The sequence below is a fragment of the Anabrus simplex genome, chromosome 2 (assembly GCF_040414725.1).
Source record: "Anabrus simplex isolate iqAnaSimp1 chromosome 2, ASM4041472v1, whole genome shotgun sequence".
Classification (NCBI taxonomy): Eukaryota; Metazoa; Arthropoda; class Insecta; order Orthoptera; family Tettigoniidae; genus Anabrus; species Anabrus simplex.
The window spans coordinates 1,162,584,138-1,162,607,826 of record NC_090266.1 but is presented as its reverse complement, the minus strand read 5'-3'; the positions used below and the strand labels follow the sequence as shown (position 1 = coordinate 1,162,607,826).

General features: G+C 40.6%; 1 protein-coding gene across 1 annotated transcript in view; it reads left to right on the top strand.

The window, feature by feature from the left end:
• Window positions 1-20,246, top strand: part of LOC136863821 (cell adhesion molecule Dscam2) — a 760,504-nt gene extending 740,258 nt beyond the window's left edge. Inside the window, exons 25-28 of the mRNA XM_067140158.2 lie at window positions 2,698-2,841; window positions 6,703-6,855; window positions 6,976-7,094; window positions 19,482-20,246. Coding sequence (XP_066996259.2) covers window positions 2,698-2,841; window positions 6,703-6,855; window positions 6,976-7,094; window positions 19,482-19,787 — 722 coding nt within the window. The 3' untranslated portion in view covers window positions 19,788-20,246. The remainder of the gene's footprint in view (window positions 1-2,697; window positions 2,842-6,702; window positions 6,856-6,975; window positions 7,095-19,481) is intronic.
• Window positions 20,247-23,689: the final 3,443 nt, after the last annotated feature.

Here is a 23,689-nt window from a genome sequence, read left to right as displayed (position 1 = left end):
GTGGAAATCTCGTTTCTTAAATTTTACGACTTCCTGAAGGGGATTCGAACCCACGTCCTTCCGGGCGAACCGAGCACGCCTTTGAATCCTTATCAGTTCTCTTTAAAATTTGACTGCGACCTGTTCAAAATTTACAGAAAATATTTTTTGTAATTCAGGAGATATTTCTTCGACATTCGAAAGCCTCCGTGGCTCCGGTGGCAGCCCTCCGGCCTCTCACCACTGGGTTCCGTGGTTCAAATCCCGATCATTCCGTCTAAGTTGTGCTGAACAAAGCGGAGGCGGGACAGGTTTTTCTCTGGCTACTCCGTCATCTTTCATTCCAGTAACATTCTCCAATATTATTTCATTTCACCTTTCAGTCTAATGCCGAGCTTTAGACCCGAATTTTTTATGATACCAGCAAATATCTCTGTTGGTTAAAGTCGGTCGTGGGGAACGATGTCGACGAGAAGAACGGTGTTGTAAAGGTGAACGGCTGGAGCGGCAATGTTCAGTCGGCATTGCAGTAACTAACAGTGTAAGTTCACTAATATGAGTTTGTAATGACGCACTAGTTGCAGTCTGGGAAGCTGATGTCATTAGGTTAAATGTGTCCCAGTACTCTCGGCACAATGAAAAGAGCGATAGCGTATGTTGTGAAAATATAACAGTTCACACGCGGAAGAAAATGATTAATTTCTATTCACAAGTATCACGTCGGGGTCACCAATTTCCTGTCCGGAAATAATATTTATTTCTTTGTCAGGTTTCACCAACATAAAGTCTATCTAGACAATTAAGCAGGAATAATTATCTATCGTAGTAAGGGAAAATAACAAATAACAAGAGAGTTCGTAATTAAGTAGATGGCGCCGAAAGACACTGTGACCGTTACGTCACCGTGATAAATACCACAAATCATTGCCCCAGAGGAGTACGACAGGCTTCGGCAGTCGGCATAACTCCTATCCTCACCGCTAGATGGGGGCTTCATTCATTCCTTTCCTGACCCGGTCGAATCAATGGAAACAGGCTGTGAATTTTTCTTCGATATTTCTAAACCATTGTTGAATTGTATGATGATTCGCAATAACATTCGGTGTTACAATAGGAAAAGTCACATGGTTTTCAAGATGGAAATTCTTAAAAATCTTCTCATGTAATTGTTTTTCGAAGAATGAAAGTTCCATCTTAAAAACAAAAATTATTTCCTACATAGCACCAATCAACACATTTTTGCATTGCAAAGAAACGTTTAAATCACTTAAATGGTTTGTAATGTTGGCTAAAACACAAGATCAGCATCCCAGCGCGTGCGTTCCTTTTCCTAGCCCTCAGACGCTGAGTTGGAATAATCCGATTTAATGCACATCTTCATGTACGCATAACATATCGTCCCTGTTCTGCCAAAACGGCAAATGTTACAATGCTCTTCCTACCCATTATTTCCCTTAAGACTGGTCACGCCTTCCAGCCACATATTGATATTCGGTCCATCAGAACAATTTCCGTTGAGTTCATTGTCCTACGTGTGTGTGTAAAGGAAAATGAACCTCACTGTACCATACTGAAGGAATGTATGTTTCCATGACATTTACCCACTCCTAGAGTGTGATGTATTTAAGGTTCATTTTCCTTTACACACGGGCATAGGAAAATGAACTCAACGAAAATTGTTCTGATGGACCGCATATCAATATATTGCTGGAAGGCGTGACCAGTCTTAAGGGAAATAATGGATAGGAGGAGCATTGTAACATTCGCCGTTTTGGCAGAACAGGGACGATATCATTAGAGGCATGGTTTCATTCACATTAACAATAAACGCTGCGAAAAATATTTTGAAGCGATTTTGAAATATCTTAACGAATCATATGATTCTGGTTAAGAAATTAGTGATTTCTTATCGCGAATTACAGCGAATTAAAGCGACAAGGTCAGTTTAAATTGAAAATTACTTATTTTGCGATAAGTGCAAAAATGCAGCGAAATTCATGGAAAATAACGATCTTGAAACTGTATTTCACCATCACGTATGTGAAGGGAAACAGAAGACAGAAGAAGGATTTCTCATTTCGACAGAAATATCTCTTTGTATTAATATTCTATAAAATCCCTTTATAGTAAGGCCAGATAGGGGTGAAAGCTATGGTCATATAGGGTGAAATGGTAATTGTTTATGTAATCTTGGTTAAGGCCACATTATAGTTCTAATCAAAATTACATAAGGAATAATGAATGATAATCAATATTGCTTCTCTTTATATATCTACCATTCACATAAATAATTCACAAATCTCACGAATTTAACGTTTTATGAATAACTTTAGGAAAGCATTTACGCGAAATTAAAGCGATGGGGTCAGCCCTATTTCGCTAAATAACGCGAAAAATTATATCCTTTGCGCGAAATCGAGCATAACTTAATGCGATAATACCATGCCTCTTCATATCACACTACAAGCCACCACAGATAAACGGAATACTGAACATTTGCCGCTATATAGGGTTGGCGTAAATAAATGCATCCAGCCGTAAAACTGGGCTGAATCCATGCAAAATTCCGACCCCACGAAATCGTGAAAAGTCTAGGAAGGAGAATAATATGTTCATATCACTGCTGTCAGTAATAATCTGTACTGAATAACTATCATTAGTTGTAACTCTGAATTTTCTATAGTTGATGTAATCTCCTTTTTATGTCTCTTTTCACAGGTACAGTGAGTCCGAGTCATGTTGTCACTCGTACAGATCATCGAACACCACTTCACAAAGATGTAAAAATGGTGGTCCTGGCTGTGGTGTCGGTGGTTGCACTGCTCCTTAGCTTCCTTGGAGTCTGTTTCTGTCTGAAGAAACGTAAGTCATATAGAATTTATTACACTCACATCAACGACAGCTAGTCAACAAAGTAAACGATAACAGATTCTAGTTTGCAAGAATATTAATTACTTTTCCAATATTTCTTGACTGTCCATAGAAGGAAGTGTCCTTCTTTCGTTTAACAAAGAGCATATTTACTTAAAGAGAATTGTAACTAGTTCCCTTAGATGGACTCTCATTCATTTATCCATGAACTCATACCTCCGATTATTAACTTTTCTCTACATGAACTCTCTCACCATTCATCAGTGAAATCATTCTTCAAGTCTTCAGCCCGTATATTAATTCATCCACCCATACAATCATTCACTCGCTCATTCATCCATCACCAAAAAAATCCCTCTGCCAATCAACTTCCATCAAGACATACATACAGTACATACCAACAACCCACCATCATCAAAATAAAATACTAGCCAAGAGGCAGACACCATTCTCCTATCACCTTCTATAGTCGCATTCCTTCAACCTTCTCCTGTAATGCTTCACACCACTTTCACCCGCCCGCATCTCTTGGCGTGAGAGAGGGGGTAACCCTTTAGGGCAGAGGTGCTCAGTAGGGTGCCCGTTGAGGCTAGCCCAGTGCGGCCGGGCTGGCATGACGTAAATGCAGAGAGCTTACGTACCAAGCGTACATCACAGTCTAGCGAGAGAGACAACGCACTTGGCACAAGCCAGGAGTGACATTCGATTGTGAGTACGAAGCTCTCCTCGCACCATTCAATGAAATGTTGTTTGAATACAGTGTGTTTTTAAAGACACTGTAATTGCAAGAAAACCAGACCTTTTAAAAATATTCTGAACATCAAAAGTCTGGAACTGGGAACCATGTTACCCTTTAATTACTCGGTATCTAACTTATTCATTAGAATTTTGATCTGCCGCATTTTAGATTTGCCGTGTTCTACGCTTCAAACTTGCTTGAATGTGCACATCGGTATTGTGCTGTCGCTGTGGCAGGCTTCACGCATGCGCGAGCGATGGTGGCATCATATCTTACGGATCTGTTACTGTATAGGAAGGGCATATTTCCAATGTGCTATTTCTTCAGAACTTCAGTAACTAAACATTCCTGATTAGCGCTGCCATCTCTATGGATTTTGTACCAACTCATACTTCTTCGAAAATTAATAGTCATTATATTAGACTTCAGTAACCCGCAATATCTTTGGTATCCCGTGGTCTTTAAGCTGGTGAAGACTAGTTTGAGTTACTGTTATTGTGTAGTTTCTCATTGTGTATGCACTGGCTGCGAAAGCATACAGAGTAATCGTGCCTGTCAATTGTGCTTTCATATAGATTTGTTATTTTCATCGGGAAAGGCAACTATGGTCTCGATAGATTCAATATTAAAATGTGATACCTTTACATACAGCGCAGTTAGGCGAACCGCAGGTCGCCTACGAGTGTCAAATCAAAAGACCTTCATCTGGCGAGCCGAACTTGTCCTCGCACACTCCCGGCACTAAAAGCCAGGCGCCATTTCAGTTAGGCGAATGGCAAGCTCCTTTTTTCTTAATTTGCTTTACGTCGCACCGACACAGATAGGTCACATGGCGACGATGGGATAGCAAAGGATTAGAAGTGGGAAGGAAGCGGCCGCGGCCTTAACGACGGCACAGTGCCCCAGCATTTGCTTGTTGTGTAAACGGGAAGCCACGAAAACCCTTCTCTAGGGCTGCCGACAGTGGGGTTCGAACCCACTATCTCCCGAATGCAAGCTCACAGTTGCGCGACCCTAACCTCACGGCCAACTCGCTCAGTGACAAGCATTTTACTCAATACGTTATTATTACTGTTAAATTTTGTGAACACATATATTTCTACTCTTGCGGAAAAAAATATCTAAACACCATGAAATAAGGAATGCAGAATACGGAAATTTTGATATTATATTTGTCTAGATAACATAATTTAATTGATTAAAGGTACAAGACTACAGGTTAATATCCGCGCGAGAAAAGCCATCGCAAATGTGCTATGCTGGTCCATTAATGACCGGTGTAATCGCCTGACTGTTGAATGCAGAGATGCATACGTGCATGCATTGTGTCGTACAGGTCCCGGATGTCAGCTTGTGGGATGAGTTCCATGCCTGTTGCACTTGATCGGTCAATACAGGGACAGTGAATGCCGGACCAGATGGTCGTATACATCTGCAGTCAGGGTGCGTGGGATAACCACGAGAATGCTCCTGCTGTCATAGAAATTGCTCCCCAGACCAGAACTCCCGGTGTCGGACCAGTGTGTCGACGCCGCAGACAGGTGGAATGCAGGCACTCACCTGGTCTCCTCCTAACCAACACACGGCCATCAATGGCACCAAGGCAGAACCTGGAAAACACAACGGACCTCCACTCCATTCTCCAATAAGCCCTCGCTTGACACCACTGAAGTCGCAGACGGCGGTGGTTTGGGGTAAGTGGAATGCACTTCGCAGAGCGTCTGGCTCGGAGCTGTCCTTCAGGTAACCGATTTCGAACAGTTCGTTGCGTCACTGTAGTGCCAACTGCCGCTCGAATTGCTGCTGCAGACGCAGTCCGCTGCGCCACAGCCATACGCCAAATACCGTGGTCCTCCCTCTCTGTGGCGCCACGGGGACGTCAGGAGCCCGGTCTTCTTGGGAGCATACCTTCTCGTGACCACTACTGCCAACACGCATGAACAGTGGAGACATTCCTGCCACGTCGTTCTGCAATAGCGCGGAAGGAATATCCACCTTCACGTAACCCTATTATACGGTCTCATTCAACCGCAGTGAGCTGCTGATACTGGCCTCTTCGTCGTTGTGAAGGCATTGTTGACCCACTCACAGTCACTCCGTCTAATCTCACATGTAACTAATGCTCTCGCACAGTACAGCCCGTATTTAAAGCAAACCTGATATGCAACGTCAAGGGGCCGCTACTAGCGCCACACTAATACGATTTGGGGGAAATTTGAATCAACATCATCTTTCAGATTTATAAACAAACCTATCAACGTTCGTTAGTCTAGCACAACCCCTCCGTGCTGTTTGGATATGTTTTTACGCCAGTGTATTTGACGAGCCGCCACTGCTTATTATATCAGGAACGTGTCTATAATAAACCCCTCTTAATTTATGACAGTGAAATACAGTAATATGTTGAGGTACAGGTAAACTTTATTGCATCCGGTCAATATACGTAAAGAGAGAAAAAATAGCTCATTTATCATAGTATAAGTTACATATTGAAAATTATCTGGATTTCTGTCCACTATCACGTCCCATATCCAGTCCTTTTTGTCACTGATCTCACTCACTTGCCTGGTATACACACGCTCCTTTACCATACCACATAACCAGAAATCACAGGGTGTCAAGTCTGGAAAGTATGGAGGCCAGCGCAGTGGTCTATCACGACCAATCCATCGACCAGGAAATGTGTGGCCGACATAGGCAAGAACAGCGAGGGCAAAATGTGATGGTGTGCCATCTTGTTGGAAATGCCCTGCAAGACAGATCTGTAGTAGTAGTTCACCGACGAGAAAGGGTGTCAAGCTTTCTTGACCACGTCCGCTGCCTCTCATATCAAACAGCTTCTCAGTTGGTCTCAGAGGTTTGAATGAAAGCCACTACCCGGAAATAAAATCCCTACACTACCTGCAAATTCAACTCAGGGCCTTCGAATAAGAGGCGGGAACGCTACCCCTACACTATGAGGCCGACGTAGACAAAATCTAGAAGCTGTACAATATTCATGAAGCCATGTGCAGTGGGCGGTAACTCAAATGAATCTCCCTGGTTTCCACACTGTAAGTGTAAACACCGTTTATGTACTGTAGATTGTAAATGGTTCCTATTTTCATTTTCAGGAGCAGGATCTGGCCCATCCCCTCACCCTAGCTTGCAGGATGTACAGTCTACTGCCACACAAGACAACAAACAGAATCTAGCTAGAAGAGAGCAGTATTACGCTACAGTGAGGAAACTTCCTTCGTCTCCAGCAACACTGGAATGTATACCAGGTGAGGTGACACAAGGAATTATCTTTGACAATAGTGAAACTTAACTTCAATTCTTCATTTCCTTTGTGAACATTTAAGCCTATTAAACCCATAAAAACTACCTTTATTACGCGTTTACAGAATATTCAGAAGATATCCGACCATACGCCACATTTCACGTTCCAGGACCACCCAGTTCTGACAACACAAAACTGCAGACATTTGTATATCGTGACAGCGATATGTCACCGACGAGAAAGGTAAACTAATTACGTCATCAGTGGCTTCATTACGTAAAGATATAAAAATCTGGTATTGAATCTGTGAACCTTGATCACACTTGTATGTTGTAAACTAGTATTAATATGTGACTAATGAAGTTGTTAATATCGTCAAAGCACATCAGATATCAAAGATTATCAAGGACAGAAGTACCAAATTTTTATATTTTTAAAATTCGGATATTTTTGCAAGCTTTTGTTATGCATGTGAAAATGTGGCAAAACGCTTTTAATATGACATAGTGTATCAGAATATACGTGTTCATCCTCCATATTGGAGTTTAATCTGAAAATTATAAATTATACCAACATCAGAAATAAATTTCCGGAAAGCTCTCCTCGCTTCAGGACAAGTAGATAGTCCATCCAACAAACAAATAAATAATCTTACACATACGTTATTTTTTAACGTTTCTCCTCGTTCCACATATCAGATGCTACAAAACAAACAATTTTTAATATAGAGGGCTAGTCAAAATTATGTAACAAGTGAAATTATTGGACTTAACAATTACCATTCAGCATTTTCGCCATCATGCTCAATACATCAAGACAAGCGATCCGCCGTACACAAATTTTCCGGGGAATGGATGATATCACATCCCGCATCCAGTCCTTTGGGTCATTGACATCGCGCATTTTCCTGTTATACACACGCTCTTTTACCATACCACACCACATAACCAGAAATCACAGGGTGTCAAGTTTGGAAAGTATGGAGGCCAGCGCAGTGGTCTATCACGACCAATCCATCGACCAGGGAATGTGTGGTCAGATAGGCACGAACAGTACAGGCAAAATGTGATGGTGCGCTATCCTGTTGGTAATACTCTGCAAGTCAGATTTGTAGTGGTAGTGAATCAATGGCGTACTGCTGCAACATCGTTAGGTACTCGCCTGAATTCACTGCTGAGGTATCAAAGAAGTAGGATCCAATTACCCCAACCGTGGTCTCACCGCACCAAACATTCACCTTTGAGGAGTCACGTTTATGCTCCTGAATGACTCGACGTTTCCCACTGCCCTAGAAAATTGTGTTATGTCGGTTGAGAAGCCAACTTGTGTAGAACGCAATGACATTGATAATGTCTTACTAGATATTCGTCAGTTCACATAAAATCTCACTGCATTTCACTCTAATGCGTTTTCGCGCCATTGGTAAAGCCTGGGGAACCTACACTTAAGAAAATGGAAATTGCAACACCATGAAGGCATTGATCGTTTGTGTTTATTTTCAAAATATGGAACGATGCCACGTAGGTATGTAAACGATCAAAGTTTCAGACCAATTGGATTGTTGCTACAGGTCTCCCCACGTGATTGTGCGCGGAGGAATCAACTCCACTATACGGACTCTGGTGTAGCGTAGTTGTCTTGCAGTCTGTGCAGTGAAGTGTTCCCCGTCAAACATGCCTCGACGACAGAGAAGAGCACGCTATCAACAACTGTCGCCGTTTGAGAGGGTTCGGATAATTGGGCTGTGTGAGGCTGGATTATCGCTAAGGACTGTCGCTGCACGTGTTGGCCGACAGGCATCTACGGTACAACGTGTATGGCAGCAGTGGTCAAATGAAGGTACCCACACTCGTAGACCTAGCACAGGCCCAGCGCGACAGACAACTGTGAGAGAGGATCGCCGCATCATTCGGATGGCCCGGATCGAACCCCATGCAACAGCAGCGCAAATTCGAGCAGCTGTGGCACCCCACCTTACACAACAAACAGTTGGTAATCGCCAGCGTGCAGCTGGCTTACGAGCCCGTGTCCCTGCAGAAGGTGTTCCATTGAGCCCACAACAGCGACGTGTAAGGCTGGCCTGGTGTCGAGAAAGATCGACGTGGGTCGACAAATGGCATAGGGTCGTCTTTAGTGATGAATCGCGCTTCTGTCTTGCCCGCAGTGATCGCCGGAATCGTGTGCCCCGACGTACCGGGGAGAGGGGCCGCCCAGATCTTATTGTCGGGAGGCACACAGGGCCAACACCAAGCATTATGGTCTTGGAAGCTATTGGCTTTAAAGTGAAATCACAATTAGTGCTTGTTGAGGGCACTATGACTGCTCGACAGTACGTTGATAGGGTACTCAATCCAGTGGTTGTCCCTATGATGGCGAACATTGCTAATGGGATGTTTCAGCAGGATAATGCCCGGGCTCACACTGCACGCATCTGCAGAGAAGCTCTCCACGACATCACAACCTTAGAATGGCCCGCCAGATCCCCGGACCTCAGTCCTATTGAGCATGTGTGGGACATGATGGGTCGACAACTGGCCAACCGTCCTCAGCCACCCACAACTCTGGAATATGAAGAGGAGAGGAGAGTGTTGGGACGGGCACAAACACCCAGTCCCCGAGGCAGAAGAATTAATCAGAAGCAATTAAAATCACCGACACGGCAGAGAATCGAACTCGGGACCCTCTGAACCGAAGGCCACTATGCTGACCATTCAGCCAACGAGTCGGACACTGTGACAATACTCCCCCCATTATTGCCGAGCTAAGCCCAGCCAGTGAGCGAGAGATCCCGGGGTGGACCGTTCGTTCCTGGCTTTCCATTTTTGGAGGCATTTAAGGGGAAAAAAAGCGGTGACGACTAAGCAGAAAAAATGAAATTTAAAAACAACACTCTTACATTTATTAACGTAAGCATCAATAACACAAAAATATCCTTGCTGGGATTTAATTACAATGATCTTTCATAATGACTGGCCTTCCTGAAGCAATTAACAACCAAAATGTAATCCTCGTCCTCCAGTTTTACTGTTCTGGAATGAAAATTAACAAAAGATTAGGCCTTCACTGCCTTCAAAAATTAAAATATTTAAATGAAAGTATCCAGAGACTTCAATGAGAATTTACACAAAATTAGCAGGCAGCTATCTCGCTTACTATTCTACAATAAAATTAACTTAAGGTTCCATTAATTTATTGCAATCTCAACACGTGGTCAATGTTGAATTCTGACGAATTTCAATAAAGTGTGTAACGTCCATTAATAACACCAGTAGAAATTATGATGGAAAATCAAAATTAATTCCAAAATTACAATTGATTAATTATTATTATTGTTATTCTCTAACGTTATCTGTGTAGCATTTACCTTTATCATCACACGATCGTGTTTATAAATTAGTATATCTCACTAAATAATTCTCATGGTAATTATGACACACTTTAGCTAATTAGTTAGTCATCCAATTAATTATTGTCATCACTCGTTATCACCTAAATTCAGGCTGATCATGCCGTTTGTGAACATTAAATTTATACTTGCAGGACCTTTGAAGTTTTAAATCAGTTTGAAAATATTTTGGAAATTTAGTATAAATGTATTGAAAACGTTCTCATATCCAAGTGTGAGTTAGTTAAAGATTGCTTTATAAATCGCTTGCCTTTACTGAAAAATAACGAGACAATCTTTCGTCTAAATCTTTGGAAAGTGCAAAATTAAATCCTAGCCTGGTCTTACTCGACACTATTTTCAACAAATGATTCCTTAAAATATGCTAAACAAGCCATCATGGTGGCAAAAAACGTTGAAAATAATATGTGCCGTTGCGATAAATGCACGACTAGATTAAATTATATTAAACAATCGAAAACATGGAAAATATTCATAATTACAACACACACACCACATTCACACAAGGTAACACGTATTTTTATACACAATATTTACAACAAATCCTGCCATTATAAATTAATTCATTATACTTAGCATGGTCGCGTCAATAATATCCGGAGGATGAATTCCCGTCTGGAAATATTCTCACTCCAATAGTGGCTAGTGATCGAAATTCGTGGTATCACTTGAAATGAAATACTCATTAAATAGCAACGGAGATCCATCTAAATTTCTGAAATTAACTTGAAGATTCTAATAGAATTCCATAATCATCACCATCACATGGGTTACAAGTCGCAAATGTAGCGTTCGTGAGCCTTAATCACATTATTATTACTCCCTATTCATGAAATGTATTCAACGTGTGTTCCACTTATAATAAATCACATTGTGCTCCCAAAGACACAGCAACAAATCCTTCAATAATAGATTATTCAGTTAATATCCCGCAGGACTGCCATATTCCAGGCGCATCATGAACTGAGCACATTCAATCTCACATATAAGGAATCTAAGATAAATTATAGCTCACGACCGTTTAATTCCATTCTTAACCCTATCTTTACTTAAATTTATTATTATTTTAAGTGATTATTAGATCTATCAGTCCTCGTGAAATGTCGTGAAATTAGATGACTCGATCCTAAAGAATGCAAGTGATCTTAAAATGACAATAAATTCGATCTTATCTCACAAATTTTACACGTAACTCCACTCCAGATTATTTCCAATATCACAGGTAAACAAATGAGATTTATCGCGTGGTCAGTGATTTTTAAATCTGTCTAAATCCTATGTATGAAAACTCATTCAAAGACAGACTACACGGCTAATCTAATAGATTTCAAATTTCAGTCACACACACGTAACTCGACTACCATGACACCTCAAGAAATGAAAATGAAATAACTCAATCTACTACAAGAACTAATAGAGCTACGATTTAGAGAAGAAAATCCTCTAGTTTTACAAAGATAAGAAAGAAAATAAACAGTTAAATTGTACTCAAGTTTAGCTGAGGTTCGATTCCAGGTTGAAGTCCGTCATTCTGGCATTTTCCCATTTTCACACAAGGCAAATGCTGCGGCTGTACCTTAATTAAGGCCACGGCCGCTTCCTTCCAAATCCTAGGCCCTTCCTATCCCATCGTCGCCATAAGATCTATCTGTGTCGGTGCAACGTAAAGCAAATAGCAAAAACGTTTTAAAAACTTTGTTTTACGTCGCAGCGACAAAGATAGGCCTTATCGTGACGATGTGATAGGAAAAGCCTAGAAGTGGGAAGGAAGCGGCCGTGGCCTTATTTAAGGTGCATCCCCAGCATTTGCCTGCTGTGAAAATGGGAAACCACGGAAAACCCTTTCCAGGCCTACCGACAGTGGGGTTCGAACCCACTATCTCCCGGATGCAAGCTCACAGCTGCGCTTCCCTAAACGCACGACCAACTCGCCCGGCCCCTCTACTTCTCTTACCCTCTATGACCGAGTTCCTTACGTAACCTATCCTCGTCCATTCGCCTCACGTGACCCAAACATAGAAGCTGGTTTATACATACAACATTATCAAATGATGTAAGGCTGGTGTATTTGAGCACATTCAACTACCACCGATCTGAGCCACTCAGTTAGGCTACGTTATCAGCCCAGAGGCTGGTTGGATCCTCAAACAGCACCGCCAGAAGTTGTGCGGTTATAGGAAATTGCAAAAACTGATGACAAAGCAAAGTCATCTCCGTACAAGCCATGAAGACCCTTGGAGGGGAAAGGCTTCCACTATACGTAACCTCGGCACTTGATGGGGTAGACAGTAGCAGTTCTAAGAAGCTCGCCCCCTCCACCGCAATAATTGAAAATGGGCCCCACGTTTCTTGATAAGGAACGTCAAGTTTATTTCGTAGTACAAGGTTGTATATTATTACAATGAACAGCAATGATGATAATAATAATAATAATAATAATAATAATAATAATAATAATAATAATAATAATAATAAGTTACACAATTTAATTTTCAAATCCGAAGAAATAAAAATAATATACGTAGGCCTATATGGTACGAACACACACTCGCAAGAAATGCAAATTCCAATATTATAGTAACCAAAACACACTGACCGCCACAATATTAAGAAATTATCACGTTCCTAGGACCAAATAATTTACAACTCAACCGTCCATCGTAGGCCTATTTAGCTACACTGACTGCCGAGACTTATAAACAGCCTCGAAACCTCAGTATTTAGAGTTTAAATAAGGAGGATGCATTTGCTATCGCATCTTCGCTGACTATGGGTTCTCAGAACTGGCTAATTAATTAAAAAGCGTCGTTGATTGTCGTGAGTGGCAGGAAGGGAGGTTATTATTTTAACGGGCTGGGAAACCCACATTCTTTCAGAAGTAACTTCCGTACTCCTATTGACGAAAGAAGCTCTGCACTACGACGGCCAAAGTGTGGAATACAAATAATACAGTGTTGTGTGCTATAACTTTTTCAATATGTAAAATCACTCTTCAGTCACTGAAGTAAGAAACAATCATGGGCCCCTCACAAGCCATGCTCCCCTTCCCCGCCCCGCGGGTTCTGTGGGGTCCTTATCACCGGCACTGGGGGTGCCGTGGTTAGCTCTACGCCCGGCCGCCTTTGCCTCCGGGAATTAACATGGTATTCTTTTTGTGTGTGTGTAGGTTGAGAGAACCTCAGGGCCATGTGCGCCTCCGGAGGTGAAAATCTCGTTTCTTAAATTTTTCGACTTCCTGGCGAAGAATCGAACCCACATACTTCCGGGTGAACCGATCACGCCTTTACCGCCTAAAATAAGGCGTACTAGGCAAGATGAGAAATCAATTTTATCATTGCTTTCCTCACTGGGCCAGTATGACTGACCCCCATAACACTCAGACACCATACTGTCACAGCCACGGATGCAACAGGTACTTCGGTAGAAGCTACATCTTGCCCTGGCCTGAACCAAGAGACTTGACATACTTGACTTATTTCCTTTAATTCCTAGTTGAAACATTGGGTCTCAACGGAATTTATCAAGCTTGTTCTATATCCTGCCAATGCTTTCAGCTCTCTCCATGTCTTGTTGACTCCAACCATCTCCCTGTCTATGGTTCCCTCCCAAGTGGTCCTCGGTCTGCCTTGTCTGAGGCTATCTTGCGGATTCCAATTCAGTGCCTGCCTTACGATACTTTTTTGTTTACAACCGATAAACTTCATCTTCGAGTGCCGTATTGACGCTAATATGAACAACTGTATTCCATAACAGAATATAAAATTCCCGTTCAACCTACTCAATACTTCATTAGACCATTCTTGTTATAAACTAAGATATGTTTCGGCTCTTATTGAGCCATCTTCAGCTAGAAAAATACAATTGTTCTGCAAATGTTTACAGCATTTTTTAACATTTTAACTGGCACTTTATAGTATTGAATACATACTATATTCAAGTATTTTAAAAAGTTAAAATATTTGTGAATAAATATAAGCAATTAGAAGGCTGAGGCCCGGGTTCGACTCCCGACCCTGCCACGAAATTTAAAAACTGGTACGAGGGCTGGAACAGAGTCCACTCAACCTCAGGAGGTCAAGTGAGTAGAGGGGTGTTCGATTCCAGCCTAGCCATCCTTGAAGTGGTTTTCCGTGGTTTCCCACTTCTCCTCCAGGCAAATGCCGGGAAGATACCTAACTTAATGCCACTACCGCTTCATTCCCCCTTCCTTGTCTATCCTCTCCAACCTTCTACCCCCCACCCCCACCCACAAGGCCCCCGTTTAGAATAGCAGGTGAGGCCTTCTGGGCGAGGTACTGGTCCTCCTTTCCAGTAGTATTCCCCGACCCAAAGACTCATTCTCCAGGACACTGCCCTGGACGATGTAGAAGTGGGATCCCTCGCTGAGTCTGGCGGGAAAACTAACCCTGGAGGGTAAACGGATTAAGAAAGAAATTAAAAGGTTTTTGTTTGCTTGTTGTTTTAAGGGGCCTAACATCGAAGGTCATCGGCCCTAAAAGGTTTTTAAATATTCTCATCATTAGATAAATATTTGAGAGTGACACCAAATTTTGATGAATTGATGTGAATAAAATATTTTTTAAACTTTAAAGAGTGCCGGATATATCACATTGTAGATTGTAGATTCCAGAAATTGTTGACTATTTCACTCGATAAACAAAACAACAGTAGATGTTCACATAATCTACTTTCATCAACAAGAACAGAAGTTTCACAGGCTTCCTTATTGACAAGAAGGTTCTCAGATCTAATATCAACATACATGAACAATCTACAACGTGATATCTTCCGGCAGCCATTAAACTTATCAAAAATATTTAATCCACACGAATCCATCAACAAGTGATGTCACTCTCAAACATCTATCTAATAATGAGAAAATATTTTTAATATTTTTAATTACTTACATTTAATCACACGGTCCGGCTCCTTGGCCGAAGGGTTCAACGCCCCCCCCCCCCCCCCCCGGTTGGATTCCTGGCCTGGTCGGAGAATTTAACCCTAAGTGGTTAATTCCCTCGGCTTGGAGACTGGGTGTCTTTGCCACAAAATCCTTGCAACCCTCACACCACAGACAAGATTTTTTTTTCTTTTGCTAGTTGTTTTACGTCGCACCGACACAGATAGGTCTTACGGCGACGATGGGACAGGAAAGGGCTAGGAGTGGGAAGGAAGCGGCCGTGGCCTTAATTAAGGTACAGCCCCAGCATTTGCCTGGTGTGAAAATGGGAAACCACGGAAAACCATTTTCAGGGCTGCCGACAGTGGGGCTCGAACCTACTATCTCCCGAATACTGGATACTGGCCGCACTTAAGCGACTGCAGCTATCGAGCTCGGTACACACAAGATTACCCTTCACGTCGTTTCCTATACATGGCAGATGCCACCCAACCTCGTCGGAAGGTTTGCCTTACAAGTGCTGCTCCCGGCTAGGAATAGCCACATGAAATTATTATTATTATTATTATTATTATTATTATTATTATTATTATTATTATTATTATTATTATTATTCATAAATATTTTTTAACTTTTGTAATGTTTTAATATGTATTCGGTACTATAATGTACCGATTTAAAGGCTACAATTGTGTAAACATTACAAGAACAATTGTATTTTTTTTTAGCTGAAGATGACTCAGTACGAGCCGAAACATTTTTAGTCTGTTTATAATGACAGATTAATAGAATGGTCTAATAAGTAGGTGGAAACTGAAGTTTTTATGTTCTATTAAGGAATAGGAAAGTTGTTTATGCTTTCTTGTAGTCTTCTCAGGGTGTGGCCGATCCACTTCCAGTTTCTTCTCAGTATATGTTGCTGTATGGAACGTTGATTTGCGGCCTCCCAAAAGTCCTTGTTTCAGATGGTCTTTGGCCACCATATTCTCATAATGTACCTCCAGAAATTATTTATAAAATTCTGTAGCCTTGTGGTGATGTGTTAGGTCAATTTCTGGGTGTCGCTTACATACAGTAAAACAGATTTAACATTTGAGTTGAATATTCTCAGCTGCGTTTTATGGGAATGTCAGGGTATCTCCACATTGGTCGTAATTGCAAAAGCTCCTTTGGTTTTATTTATACGATTCACTACATCTCTAAAAGCATCTGCATCCTGGCTGACCATGCTTCCTAAGTAACAAAATTCCTCTATCCTTTCTATATCCATTCCATCTATAGAGTCAGGCTAGAATTGTTACGATCGTTTATACGCATACCCTTAGTATTTTTGTTGCTTATCTTTAAGCCTGCTTCTTTAGCTTCTGTTTTTATATCATCCATCAATAAATGGCAATAGGTGGAATCTTAAATCTATAACATTCAAATATATTGGCCATAAGTATCATAAATTAACCGTCTGAAATGAACTCGTCTATGACTTGGTTGTTTAATAATGCTATTTGCTTTACGTCCCACTAACCACACTTTTACGGTTTTCGGAGACGCCGAGGTGCCTGAATTTAGTCCTGCAGGAATTCTTTTACGTGCCAGTAAATCTACCGACACGAGGCTGACGTATTTGAGCACCTTCAAATACCACCGGACTGAGCCAGGATCGAACCTGCCAAGTTGGGGTCAGAAGGCCAGCGCCTCAACCGTCTGAGCCACTCAGCCCGGCACTTGGTTGTTTAAGAGTCTCCTAGTTGGATAAGCACTCGTCATCTAAACCCATGTCCGCGGTATTATATTATTATTATTATTATTATTATTATTATTATTATTATTATTATTATTATTATTATTATTATTATTATTATTATTATTATTATTATTATTATTATTATGTGAGTGCTTAAGTGAAAGAGGCATTATAATAATATATTGTCTCTAATGGCCCTTCTATTGCTATGGATGTTTAGAAAGTACAGCGGGTGGAATAATATTTGTTCCGCAAGAATTTTGTAACGTGCCGGAAGCCAACGACACGGAAATATCCTGAAATCCCTCCAGTATTAGTCAGGATCGAACCCGGTATTTTGAGTGTAGGGGGTCAATGACTAACTCACTGCACCGCTGAAATCTGATCAAGTGAAAGAGGCCTGTGCCAATGAATGTACTGGCACCCTGAAGAACCCCCTTTTTCAGGGCTAAATCCATGCACTTCTGCATCCAACTGTAGTTGAGTGACAGCAAAGACATAGAATTTTCTTAGTTTTGTGAAAGTACGGCGGTGCCCAACAGTGCCAGTGTGTTACAATTAGACTGGCTGCGTTGTGTGATAAGGAAAACCCTCACAATGTTCGCTCAGGGTTGCTGGATTGAATCTTAGAGCAGTCAGAGGTATCTAAGAATAATGAAATTCGAGACATCTAAGTCAGTTCCTTTACTGGCACGTCTAAAAGGATTTTAAAATATCAGCATTTTAGTGTCTCTTAAGTTGAACAACAATTCAAGTACGTTAAAAACATTCAGAATTATTAATATTACAATAGCTACCCTAATAGAGACACCAGCAATAACACGACACTTACAAATACTTGAGGATGATGACTGTAGAAGCATCTAATCCCTGAAATACTTTTCTATTTGCTTTACGGAGCACCGACACAGATACATGTCGATTGGATAGGAAAGGGCTAGGACTGGGAAGGAAGCGGCCGTGGCTTAATTAAGGTACAGCCCCAGCATTTGTCTGGTGTGGAAATGGGAAACCACGGAAAACCATCTTCAGGGCTGCCGACAGTGGGGTTCGAACCCACTATCTCCCGGATGTAACCTCGCAGCTGCGTGCCCCTAACCACATGCCCAACTCGCCCGGTAATCCCTAAAATAACAAGAACAACAACTGGAACAAGTAACAGCCTGCCAGTTGTATTATCGTCTGTAAACGGAAATAGAATTTGAAATTCTGATAAAGTTGAACAGAAATTATGTAACAGTGGCCCTATGTGGATAAGTAGTGAAAGATGCATTTGAAGCTTTCTAGTTTTGATACATCGTAAAATTGCAAATAATTATGACTGAATATTACCCACCTTAATGTAATTAAATCTAATCTAATCGAAACTAATTCTATTTTATCTAACACAAACATAACATGTACTTGGATTTATAATAAATAGTTACAAAATATTGTTGTTAATATATGTACTATGTAGTGTCATAAATTTTATGCTCTGTAGTAGATACTGCATAGTTTGTAGGGTGGTGAATTTTGATGGATGGATGTGCTAACCTTATTTATTTATTTATTTATTTATTTATTTATTTATTTATTTATTTATTTATTTATTTATTTATTTATTTATTTATTTATTTATTTATTTATTTATTTGCAGTGATGGGAAAAGTATAAGGAAAAAGTAAATGGGCTGAATTAGAGGTACCTGAGAAATATTTTGCTTAATTACAAATTACTTTTTCAATGAGTAATCAGTCAAATTACAATAACTTAATACAACGCCAGTCTTAAGGAAATCGCTGACATTTTTCGCATAGGGCTGGAATAATACAAAAGTTTGAAAGGAAATGTATCACTTAAAATGTTCTGTTTCTTTAGTACAGAGGCTATCATCACTAGGTGAAACTAAATATGATACCTTGGAACGTTCGAAGTGATCTTTTCCCGTCATTGCTATTTTAGTTAGTGACTTTTAGCGTTTCAAATAATTTGCCATTTACTTTACAAATAAAATGAATGGTCCTTTAAATGTTCATCACTAAGCTTTGTCCTTTTTGGAGGAAGTAGGCATACATCTTTGCACTTAGGAAAAGACGCCCGATAGCGGCATTTGAAGGAACACCTAAGGTTAATTTAATGAACGCCACTGGGATAAGTATGATGTCTTCAGAAGTCCTGGAGGGGCAAGAAAGTACCTCATCCAGCACTGGTGAAGCAGCTGGTTCTGCTGTAATAGAGCTGAAAATGTTATCTTCATCATCATTTATATTTTTCGTCGTTTCTGATTCAATACTATGTGTTTCAATTACTAGAATGTAACGATTACTAACATTTAACGATTACAATTTTATTTCAAGAAGTAATGTAACAGTTACAAGTAAAATTTTCTGAGAATGTAATCGTTACAAGTAATTCGATTACTACTACTCACTTACTTCCCAACTTTCTTTGTTTCCCTGCTTCTTAGAAGAAAGGGCGAGTTTGATTGATATCCATTTACTCTTAAAATTGTCTATAAATACCATGATATATATATACCAACTACAGCTCCTTCACATAAATATGTTGTATTTCCATTAAAATATTTTGTTTTCGTTCCAGTCTGTGAAAAGTGAATACTGCAGGGTGAAAAGGTCTCGCCCAAATGACGAATATGACAGCTTTGGTTCCGAATCTGACACAGAGCCCGGCACATCAAGTCGTACAGAATCATCAAATCAGCTTGATGACGGAGGAATTCCAGGTGACCTCAGCCGCTCTCACCATGCACCTGTGGCTCGTTTAGCCAAAGGGGGTTTGGACTCGATGTACCCTGGATCCGAATGGAGTCCACCAAGAGAAGCATCGCCAGCAACGGAACGAAGACCATTCGTTCGCAGATATTGTCAAGCTCATCTCATTAAGTGAAACATATAAACTATTTATATGATAAGATGGTGCCCGTCCTTAAGCAATTTGCACATGTAAGTGGAATTATGGAGCAAACTATGCTGAAAAACTGTGCTAAAATATGGTTTCTACTTTCTTACAATGTGACAAGTGGCTGTGTTCAAATTCTGTGACACAAACAGTAAACTCTCATATTATAGCAACAAAATTAACTTGTAACAACTTGGACCAATTTATAGATAACATCCCTCGTGATACTTATTAAGAACGAGATGATTTATACCAATACCGATATGTTATTATACCATGTTAAGACTGTGTAGATATGTAGGGCTTTCATTCTAGAATTACCAAGCCCTTCAAGATGGTGACTGCAAACCTGTACTTTGGAGAGATACTGAGGACTATTATTTTTATCAAGAGTGCATATGAAGGTTTTATTGGTAAAGGCGTTTATCAAATATACACACATTTTCAAACACAAAACGTGGCCAAAAGTAAATACTTCATTTACCGCGAAATTTGTCTTGACCACTTAATTATTCTTTATATAAACGCATGATTTAAAACAGAAAATGTTTAACCCTTCATGTGTTCTCCCTTATTTTCGGCAAATTTCAGTCATTTCTTAAATGGCACTTGCGAGTTAACGGAATATGCATAGGTAGGATGCATGTACCTTTTCATGCCACTGAATATGAGAATAATCCTCATTAACCCTTCAAGCTGATTTTTATATGTACAGCAGCTTATTCCCTCAGCAGTATTTACATTTTTGATTCATTGTGGTGGTAGTGATTACTGATTTAAGAGGAAGTACAACTGGGTAACCATCCTCTTTTTTTGCTTCATATCCACAGCATAGTCGATTACTGGATTTTGTAGTAGGGCTCTACAATCACTAAATTGTGTTCTCCTTTGTTCTTTTGTTCCCTCTCTCTCTCTCTCTCTCTCTCTCTCTCTCTCTCTCTCTCTCTCTCTCTCTCTCTCTCTCCTCCCTCTCCCCTTCCAACTGGAAATTCGTTAAATGACACTCCTGATAACATATAAAGTTCTCGCGGGACATCGCTTATCGACATGTTATTCAGGTTTTTGTAGACACCTAAGATTTTTCCCCTGGGCCGATGACATTCGATGTTAGGCCCCTTAAAACAATAAGCATCAAGATTTTTCCCTTGATTGATACGTTGTCTTTTTTTTCTTTTCACGCGTCACAGCAGAGTAATTGGGCGAGGAATATATAAGATTTGAAACCTCACTGGGAGTTCAAAGATGTGTGCTTAACTTTGGTGGACTCCAGCGATTGAATCTATTTCGTAATATTTCGTGAAATAGTGCACAGAAGTCGGGAATATTTGGTGAGATAAATGATATAAATATACAGTCGACTCTTTTTAATTCGAATTCTAAGGGTGATACGAAAAGAGATCGAATTATCCAAAATTCTAATTAACAAAAACCTGCATTACAGTGTTAAAGAAAAGCAGTAAAACAAAATTACCAACATATAACATGCAGTGGACCATTCCTTAAAATTCCCACTACTTTGTCCCTGGTCCTTGTATTGCAAGGTGCAAACAATTTATCTCACAACTAAAAGGTACCAGTACACGAAAACACTTTTGAGTACGGAACTGCACTACACTTTATTTACACACAAGTTCACATATTGAACACATACGGGCCTAACAATCACAGCTTCCTGTTCTCATTTAAAGATGTCCGTGACTTTTGCTTGCTTTGATTTGTTTACTGTTACATGGTTAACAAAATCTCAAATTTAATTTATTGCATGAAACACGTCGTCACAAACGTTTGCTCGATATCCAATAAATATTAAATTGCCAACCACTCTGAAAGCTTCAGAAGGTGTTGGTACAAGTTCTTCAGTTACTTCATCTCAGTTGTCGTATTTACCTTCATCATGGTCATCAGGTGGATCATGTTTTCAATTCCTCCACAATGTCTTCCTCAGTCAGCTCTTCACACACCGAAATTTCACAGTCAACGGCCAAATATGCGTCATAACTGACGTCATTCGCAATTTCTTGTCACCATTCAGACTAAATCTCCTGGTGCGACATCAACATTGTTTTGCTTTTATTTTCTTCCATTGTTGAAACTAGCTTTACGGAAACAGTTCCTAATAGATTGTTTACTAACCTAATTCCTAGCTTTGTTCGACATGCGGCTGGTATCCAGCAAATTAATGTTCGTTTTTCCGTAGCGTTGAAAGCATCTTAAGAACAACCTGCCGTCGGTACAAATGTTTTCAATTATGTATCATTCCTTCACTCGTAGGCTGCTCCACTGACGTCATTGTGCGAGGTAAGTAGATTATATTAATGCACTTGAGTTTAGGGGCTTTGAAACGGGCCATGCCGTTATCGATAAACCACACGATTCCCCGGTTATATCTATACAAACTAGTATCTAATGATTCTGGCCAGTTTTCGAAAAGTTCACTGGTCATCCTGGCCTTCTCGTTAACCTTCTACTGCAGTGGAAGACTTTTCACAGATTTAAAACACCTTGATTTCGCTGATTTATCTATCAGTAGCAGTGATAGCTTTTCAGCTGTTTGCACCAGATAAAACAGTTGATTAACCTGATTCGAAACTTTGTTTAACACGCGAATAGCATCCAGGATATTAACGTTGAATTACTCCGTAGAGATTTTTCCGCCGCTGCATTCTTTCCCTTTAAATGTTAATGCTTCATTCGGCATGTGCATGAAGAACAATCCTTTTTCATCAACGTTAAATATGTCTTTCGGCTCATAATCCTCAGTGAGTTCATACAAACCCTGTAACCACCCGTTACTTTTTTTTAATATTACCTGAGGCTAGTAAGTGAGATTGAATCAAGGTGTAGTAAACCTAATGCAGTGAGCTCGCAGTTGCGATCAGCAGTATTCTGTAAGAAGGAAGTCAGCTCCCAGGCGAAACTATCTTTACATCGGTCTGTTTTCAGACCAACTTTGCTTTACGGGAGCGAAAGCTGGGTGGACTCAGGATATCTTATTCATAAGTTAGAAGTAACTGACATGAAAGTAGCAAGAATGATTGCTGGTACAAACAGGTGGGAACAATGGCAGGAGGGTACTCGGAATGAGGAGATAAAGGCTAATTTAGGAATGAACTCGATGGATGAAGCCGTACGCGTAAACCGGCTTCGGTGGTGGGGTCATGTGAGGCGAATGGAGGAGGATAGGTTACCTAGAAGAATAAGGGACTCTGCTATGGAGGATAAGAGAAGTAGAGGGAGACCAAGACGACAATGGTTAGACTCGGTTTCTAACGATTTAAAGATAAGAGGTATATAACTAAATGAGGCCACAACACTAGTTGCATCGAGGATTGTGGCGACGTTTCGTAAATTCTCAGAGGCTTGCAGACTGAACGCTGAAAGGCATAACAGTCTACAATGATAATGTATGTATGTATATAATATTACCTGAAGCACCTTCACTACATATGTTTTGGGATAAATGGCATATCTTTCTTTGAGCCGAGTTAACCAACGCGAACTTGCCTTAAAACTTTGAGTGTTCATTTTACTAGCAAATTCCTCAGCTTTGACACGAACTAATGGACAGCTTAATGATATTTTGCTCATACGTGATTGTTTTTTTTTTTTTTTTTTTGCTAGGGGCTTTACGTCGCACCGACACAGATAGGTCTTATGGCGACGATGGGATGGGAAAGGCCTAGGAGTTGGAAGGAAGCGGCCGTGGCCTTAATTAAGGTACAGCCCCAGCATTTGCCTGGTGTGAAAATGGGAAACCACGGAAAACCATCTTCAGGGCTGCCGATAGTGGGATTCGAACCTACTATCTCCCGGATGCAAGCTCACAGCCGCACGTGATTGTTTAAACCACTCACCAATGACGGGAAATTCACCCATCTTACATGTTTCCC